The sequence below is a fragment of the Macadamia integrifolia genome, chromosome 8 (genome assembly GCF_013358625.1).
Source record: "Macadamia integrifolia cultivar HAES 741 chromosome 8, SCU_Mint_v3, whole genome shotgun sequence".
NCBI lineage: Eukaryota > Viridiplantae > Streptophyta > Magnoliopsida > Proteales > Proteaceae > Macadamia > Macadamia integrifolia.
Genome location: NC_056564.1, coordinates 30,966,084 through 30,974,430, shown reverse-complemented (window position 1 = coordinate 30,974,430; position 8,347 = coordinate 30,966,084). Strand labels below are relative to the sequence as shown.

General features: G+C 36.3%; 2 protein-coding genes across 2 annotated transcripts; both read right to left on the bottom strand.

Annotated features, from left to right (window-relative positions):
* Window positions 1-1,718: 1,718 nt before the first annotated feature.
* On the bottom strand, window positions 1,719-2,543 carry LOC122086889 (pentatricopeptide repeat-containing protein At5g66520-like). The gene has a single exon (XM_042655810.1). It carries the CDS (start codon window positions 2,541-2,543, stop codon window positions 1,719-1,721), a length of 825 nt encoding a protein of 274 aa, XP_042511744.1.
* LOC122086888 (putative pentatricopeptide repeat-containing protein At3g05240) lies at window positions 2,540-3,238 on the bottom strand. The gene has a single exon (XM_042655809.1). It carries the CDS (start codon window positions 3,236-3,238, stop codon window positions 2,540-2,542), a length of 699 nt encoding a protein of 232 aa, XP_042511743.1.
* Between the last annotated feature and the right edge of the window lie 5,109 nt (window positions 3,239-8,347).

Genomic DNA, 8,347 nt, shown 5'->3' with positions numbered 1-8,347 from the left:
AAGTTGATGAGTTGTCTAGACAGGGAAGTGTTGAGTTGTTTTGGGAAAGCTAGGAGGATGTAGCACAACAAATCATATATTGTTTTGCTCCATTTAAGGGGTGATTAGTCACTAATCCTGTTAGGGATTGTAACTCTATTATTTCCTTTAATCAATAAATAAACTATCGGTTGAGAAATAGCAAAGGCAATATTGAAAAGGTAAAGTATCAGTCTTTAGCAGCAAAGCTCGATGTTTATTGGTCAAGAATGAATCAACATTTTATTAGAACTTAAATGAATCAAGATTAAGTACACTTGATTACAAAATTGAGAGAAGATGTGAAGGATTCTAGAAGGTGGCTTATGTTAAGTTTGTCTCGAATTCTTAACCCGTTTTGAAGAATGACCTGCTCTGACATATTTTGTGGCGACCCGATCAACCGCGACCCCATGGATCAACCCGACTTGGAGGAGTATATAATGTTCTATCATCTTGTTGAGCAAGTATTGAAATTTAGGGCTTTTCGTGTTATGGTTTCTGGGCGAGTTTTCTTGCCCTGATTTAGTTGCTCTTGAGAGAGATCTATATTGTAACTTTTCTTCAATCATAGTAAAACATCTTCTTCTTTGCCCAAGGACATAGCACACCACATCGGTGTGACTCTCCTTAAATTTGTCTTGTGTGAATCTGTGCCTCTATTTTTTTCTTCGTATTTGTTAGTGTTTGCTCTAATAGCTTATACAACCAAACATGACCAAAAGAGAATTGGCTCCTTTGGTCAAAATATAAAGTTCAATATTTACTTTTTGCCGAATAAACTCTGGTTAGTGAATGTGCTGCAGAACCACCTCCACCCATTGTATTCTTTCGCAGCTTTAAGAGGGTAGCCTGGATGTAAATTGAAGAAAATAAGATCAACTACAAAGATTAAAGAACAACCAAATAATTTCCACACGTCACAATCTTAAAATCATACCATTGTCCCCACCATCTGTCAACCTCATCATCACAGAATCCATACACATTGGCCACTTATTAATCATAAGCCCAAAAGGACTGCATTAGAGACTGATTAAACTATCGGTGCTCCCAAAATTAACCATGAACACTACAGAAAGAATAGAGGAATTGAAAAAGAAAAGAAAGAAATTGATCATGAAGCACCAGAGCACATGCACATACCTTTGCTACACCTTCAGGTTCTCATCAACAGAACTTCAGATTGAGATGTCAGAAACCACAAAATGGAGAGACACTGTCCCTAATTATGGAAGCAAACCCTGGTGTCTGAATTCACATCCATAAGGACTATCTAATGCCCAATATAGGAAATTCACTGTAGGACCAAATACAAATGACAAAAATTGTTGTCAAGTTAAACAGTCATTGAGAACTTCAAGTGGCAGGATCACTCAATTGTCCACCACAGAATTAGCTTTCGACAAGAAATATAGAAACTATGAGTCTGGATGTTCTGGAACATAGAGAGAAATATTAACAATTGAGACTATATAGCATTGTCTAGGAACTTTTTTCAAAATCTTACCATCTAAGAGAGCAGTTTCAAAGTCTTTAACTGTAACCCAGCTTCAATATTTTCACTTATCACCAGTAATCTCTACAAGAACAAGAACCATCCTCAAAGTGGTGAAAACGGCTACGATCCCTGATGATTATAAGCCTATTGAAAACTTTTGATATCAATTTCATGGCAGAATGGCAATCTCCACAAACCCTTAGGTTCTTACAATATGAAGGACAGCCCCTTGTTTGGTGTTAATCAATCCAAAAGCAACAGCCAACTTCTCACTATGTAGAGACAAGGCCTGCTCTTTCTCTTCCTCATCTATATCCAAGGCAATTCCCCTGGTAGCTGGTAAATAACCTTCAAGACTCAGAAGCCTGGCAATCTCATCCAACATCCTATGTATTTGACCTATCTGGGGGTGAGATCGGTCTCCTGCTATAAATTCATGAACATCACCATTCAACTCCATTAAACTAGACCCCGGTTGTTTCCTAATTCTTTGCTCTTTCATGAAGCTCCTCACCTCTTCAACTTGGGCCCACCTTCCAGTGGAGGCATATACATTGGACAAAAAAACATGGGCTCCACAATGGTGAGGATCCAATTTGAGCATCTCCTTAGCCACCATTTCTCCCATCTCCACATTCTTATGAGCCCTACAAGCAACAAGGAGAGAACCCCATAGAACAACATCTGGCTTAATTGGAATTCTCTTAATGAAGGCCAAAGCATCCTCTAGAAGTCCAGCACGCCCTAAGAGATCAACGATACATCCGTAATGCTCGATCGTGGGCTCCACATTATACACTTTACTCATTTTATCTAGAATTAACAAACTCTCGGCTACCATGCCGGCATGACTACAGGCACATAGAGCACTCGTGAAGGTAATAGAATCTGGATGAATCCCATCCCTTTGCATTTCTCTGAAGAGATCAAGGGCTTCATTTGCAAGACCATTAACAGCAAGCCCGCCAATCATCACACTCCATATCCTCACATCCCTCTCCGTCATTCCCTTAAACAAATTCATTGCCGCATCAATACTTCCACACATCTTCTTGCATACATATCAATAAGTGCTGTACCCATGTTTGTACTAATTTTCATTAGATGCTTGTCAATGTAGGCATGAACCCATCTACCCATAGCCAATGCTCCCAACTGTGTGCAAGCCAAAACTACACCAAGCAGAGTAATCTCATCAGCCCGACAATCCGCCCTATCTTGCATCATCCGAAACACACTAATTGCACCCATATATTGGTTACACCTAACATACCCCTTTATAAGAGCATTCCAAGAAGTAACATCTCTTTCAGGACACCGATCAAACAAGAGGCGTGCAACATCTATAGACCCACATGAGGCGTAGAAATTTACAAGCGAGGTTTGGATGAATGCATCACAATCTTCAAACCCACGTCTAACAACAGACCCATGAATAGCCAACCCAAGATTGAGGTCCATCAGTTGGGTGCACGCCTTGAAAACAAAAGGGTATGTATAATTATTAGGAGAAAACCCTTTGTCAAGCATCTCTCGATACAAGAGTACTGCCCCGTCAGGTTTGGAGCTATGTGCATACCCCCTTATCATGGAATTCCACATGAAAGTGTTTGGTGGGTAATCGAGGGTAGTGAAAATGGATCGAGCGTAGTCAAGGTTGGAAGGCTCTGAAACTGCAATGTCAGCGATGAGCTTGCCAACGGTTAGGACGTCTCGCATGCCACAGTTCTTGATCAGCTTGGCGTGGGTTCGCTTCAAATGCTTTACGTTGGAAGAAGAAGAGGAAGAAGAAGAAGAAGAAGAAGAAGAAGCAGCTGAAGCTGTTTTTCTAAGGAGAGAAAGGCAGGAAACTGAAGGTGATTTCCCGCGAGTGTGAAAGGTTAACGACCATACGGATTTGAGAACCGGACCAGCCATCGACCCAGTGAATTCCCAGGGCACTCCACGAAGCGGCCAGGCCAAGACGACTGATTAAGTAGCCTCGGGGCCTTGCCTAGGGACTGCGATTGAGCCATTGAGGGGAATCAGATCGGGTTCACAGCTATGGCGGTAAATCCTGGTTGATTACGCTTGGGGACTCTTATTAGATTAGAGTAAATATCACTCTCCACCCCACCCCACCCCACCCCACCCCACCCCAAAGAATTATGTCGAAATATCAACTTGACCTCACATTTTTTCAAAAATATCACTCACCTCCACTCCCAAATAAAAAGATTCTTTCTCCTGTCCCCAGTCGTTTGAAATGATTGTTAAGTCATTCGATTTTTTCTCATAATACCTAAACTACCTTCCTAAAGATGAAATACCCATTACACCCTTAATAAAATAAAATCCTCTTCCCCTTCCCCCTTTCTCCATTTTTCGTGTCCTTCTTCATTCCCAAAAAGAAAGAAGATAAAGAAAGAAGATGGAGTTAAAAATACATGTTGGGGTTGGAATCTCTAATGCCAAATTCGCAAAAATCCTTAAATATGTTGGAACCTGTTATTTGTTTCTTTATTTCGGACTCAATTGTTGTGAGTTTGAGAGATTAGGATTGGGATTAGGGCGTGGGTTTCTCTATATGGACAGCCATCGAATTCTCAGCTATCCCAGATACCCACCACCTGACCAATGATGATGACTTGTAATTTGTAAATTGTAAATCTTTAAATCTTGGGTGTATCCCTTTCCTAATTTTGTTTCATTGTCATCAATCAATCTGTGAATGTCTGAGACTCTTTTTCTGAAACTCTCTCTGATTAGTGCTTATGATCAAAGATATTTTCACAATTCTCAAGCTATTTAGGGTTTGGCTTTCCATCAAAATGACTGTCAATTAGTCTGGCTATATTGCTCAAAACCTCACCTCATCCGTCGGAAATAGGGTAGGAAATTATCGACTGCTTCATGAGTGTTGTGGACTATCACTATTCTTATTCCTCAATCAGAAGCCTGAAGTTGATTCCACCGGTGCTACTACTGCAAGGAACTATCGGTTTGATTTTGTGAGATCAAAGGCAAGACGTTGGTCAAAGCCGTCAGTGTCGATGTATAGTTTTTTTTTTTTTGGTGAGACAATCAATGATAAATGGAGATCTTCTTTTGTTGTGGGCTTGATTTCGATGATGAAGTCATCTGTGTTTTCAATACGGGAATTCTTTTTCCGCGAGACAATATATTAAAGATATACTGGAAGTGGGTTTGATCCAGAAAGGGGAAGGGGGAGGGGGTTTATTTCATTAAGGGTATAATGGGTATTTCATATTTAGAGGGTAGTTTAGGTATTATGAGAAAAAATGGCTGACTTAACAGTGATTTCTAATGGTTTGGGGTTGTTAGATAGAATATTTTAGTTGTAGGGAAGGTGAGTGATATTTTTGTAAAAGTGCGGGGTCAAGTTGATATTTTGTCATATTTTAGGGAAGGGGAGTGGTATTTAATCATAATTATATTAAAAATACGATTGGTATATACGAGCTATGATCCTGAATACCCTATTTCAGTTGTTGTTCCATAGCACCACATTCTTTGTTTCATATTCTTTCCTCATGTCTCTTGCCAAGCCCACCCACTCCTATTTCTATCTGTCAAGGAAGCATGCAAGTGTATGCCTGTGTTCGCCATCTCTCTCCTTCAAAATCACGGCACAATAAACAAAACTAAAAGCGACGTATGGTATAATCAAAACCCCTCATTACATTTTCCTCCTTTAGACATATAGTATAATCGAAATCCCTCATTTCATTTTCCTCCTTTCACAACCCCGAATCCCGACCCTAATTGCATATGTGTTCTAATCATGTTTGTGATCTCCCCTTTAAATATCATCAAAAAACCATTAGAGAAGAAAGATAAGGTACTCTTTATCTCTCTATGATGTGCTCTAAAACCCTACCCCTCCTTTAGGTTCTCTATAGTCGTTTTGCATCTGAGGCTAATACCAACAATTCTTTAGGTTTTTAAGAATCAAAATCGCGTTTTCAAATCTGAATGAGTTTATTGGCAAAAGGAAAATCATTGTTTTCCTTATTTTCGTAATAGGAAGGCATTGACTGAATTGGTAAGGCATCCGTGCCCAAAGAATAGGTATTTACATTATAGTATCATATGAGATATGCTAATTAATGTCATTCTGTTAGGTGATTTTCTGTGTAAATATTTTATGATTCCTTGTCTTTTATGTTTTTCTATGAAATTTGTGTTTGTTTTTCTGATAGAAATTTCTATTCATGCTATAGGGGACTTAAATTAAGTGATAACCTTGAACAGGTTTGTGAAGGTTTTACAGCTATTTCTTCTTAGTAGGTTACAAGCATCTGCACTCATTGGTAAGGGAGTGTTCTAGTGCTACACTATCTGCTCAATTCTCTTAAAATTTTAAGTTATCATTGGTATTTGGTTGTATTTCATGATATTTTTTATATTTCTTCTGTAATTTCAACCACCAATTCCTACATAAGTTGTCCTTGTTCTGAATTCAGGACAAGGATTCTATTCTTTATTTCTAAATTCTTCTCTTGTGGCTTCTACTGAAAAAAAAAAAAAAAACTTTAAATCTTAATGAGCAACTTTAATTATATTGAACAAGATCTCTTATATTTATTTTCTACTTCCTGACCAAAATATTTAGATGGACTCTCCAAAACCATAATATTTTGAATGATTTCAATTTTTTTTTTTTTAAGTTTCATGCACCTTCACCTTTTCTATGAATGTTTTCATCCATCAACTTGATTATAATTGTAGGAAGAAAAATCTTAGGATGATTATGCTTCTTCCCTATCCTTCATATTGAGAATATATTGCATATGTATTGATTATGGATCATGTTGCATACCACTATATTCTTGATTTTCATCAGAACTTGAGTATCTTGTTAAAATAATTGATTAGTCATATAAGTATTTGTAACTGTAGCTACAAATCATTGTGGTTAGATAGAAGAGTCAGTGACGGTTATGTCTTTAAGTAATATAATTCCTAAGAGGAAGGGGGGATTTATCATTTCATGCTTTCAATATTTGGCAGTAATTAACTATATGTAAATAACTAAATTAATTTGTCAATCTAAGCTAAAGAGATTAATATTTGTTGCATTATTCTATTTTAGGTTAATGCATTCATCATTTTATATAAGGGTTTGTGATATTGACTGCTTTAAAGTATGTTATACCTTTTATCTCTGTTGTAATGTTACTAATATGTGATACATCACAAGTTCAACTATTCAATCCAATTGTATTTTTAGCAAAACCAGGAATCCCTTTAGAGCCCTAAGTTGCAGGTTGGTTCGTTATGGATAAGCTTAATATCCACAATATATTGCACTGTCTTGTCTGACATATCTAATTTCTTTTCTAGTATACATGAACATTTAATTTACATAAATTTCTTGCTTTAACATTGGTTTTCTACTAAGTATCTAAACATTTCCTGGAACAAGATATAGAGTCATATATATTTGAAGTAAATTCATATCCTCTTTATCCGTGAGGATCTGCTTAATTTTCTAAGGTCATAGGTCCTTATTAATTACTTTACTTATGCATGAGGAGCCTAGTATAAATTTATTTCGTTGAAAGGTCTTCAATTAGGAATTTTTTAAAAGCTTACACATGTGAGTGGGGTGTTTTTGTTGGACTATTATTATATAACTATATGTTTTACATGGAGTATTGTTCTGCCTCCACTTCTACTTTTATCCCCTTTACATATTATGCTAGGAAAGCTATTCCCATATTTGAATCTTTTGTGCTTTCTAAGCATTTTGTTGACATAGATATAATGGTGTTTCTGTTTATTCTTTTTTAGGGTATGGATTATGAAGCAGTAATTTTTCTGTCCTAGTGACAATAACCTCATTTTTTTATCACTTTGTTTTGTCATTATTGTTTATTTTCTCCTCACTTGATAATTTTTACTTTGTAGATTCCATATTTCATTTTCCCATTTATAGTCTTCATTCTCTCAAACAAACAGCTACACACTCCTATAATAATAGTATGAAATCAAAACCCCAACTCATAAAAAAAATTTGTTATATTTTTACATCTATTTCTCATTGGTTTTAGTTCTTTCGTCTTTGGCAGCCTATTGTAATGTTTGAGGCTAACATTTTTACTAATATAGAATTCTTGGCAGTTTAACCAAGCACATATTAAATGGAAAGATATAAATTTTAAGTTAGATGCCCTCATAAATAAGTAAATCCTATAGAAATAAAACATCTACAAGATTATAGATGACACTTCTTTTTTGTAATCCTTTCCACTAGCCAACGAACTCCAACTGGATGAACACAAGTAGAAAAGTGTATAAAGACTAATATGGGAATGTACCATGTACATACTATAGAGTATTGTGAGATCTATTTACGTTGTTTTGATCATGTGAACTACAATTGGTAGAATTTGATATAAACTAAGCATTGTTCATTATATGATTCCATGTGATGTCACTTCTTTAATTGGAAGACGTTCATCTACTCGTTTTATGTGGCTTTTAGTTATGATATGTTTGTATACTTACAGAGTTTTAGGAGGAACAAAAACTGAAACATGATAATGAAATATTAGATACTATTGTCAATGGATTTATGTAAAGAATATTATACCATACAGAGTATTATGTGAGTTTTCTCTTGAAACACTTCTGTTATGACAAAGCATATGAAGTATTGCATTTAGTTATGTATTTTATTTTGTAGAGAATGTGTATGCTAGGGAGGGTCTCACTGATTTGGAATGAGTCATTCGATTTGATTTAAAAGCTATTGAAAATGAATTAAATAGTAATGGTGTGGTAGTTAATGATAAAAATGAAAGAACCAATGAAACGATGGTA

Excerpts from the sequence above, each read along its gene's own strand:
- LOC122086888 (XM_042655809.1), bottom strand. The coding sequence starts at position 3,238 with ATGCGAGACGTCCTAACCGTTGGCAAGCTCATCGCTGACATTGCAGTT.
- LOC122086889 (XM_042655810.1), bottom strand. The coding sequence starts at position 2,543 with ATGAATTTGTTTAAGGGAATGACGGAGAGGGATGTGAGGATATGGAGT.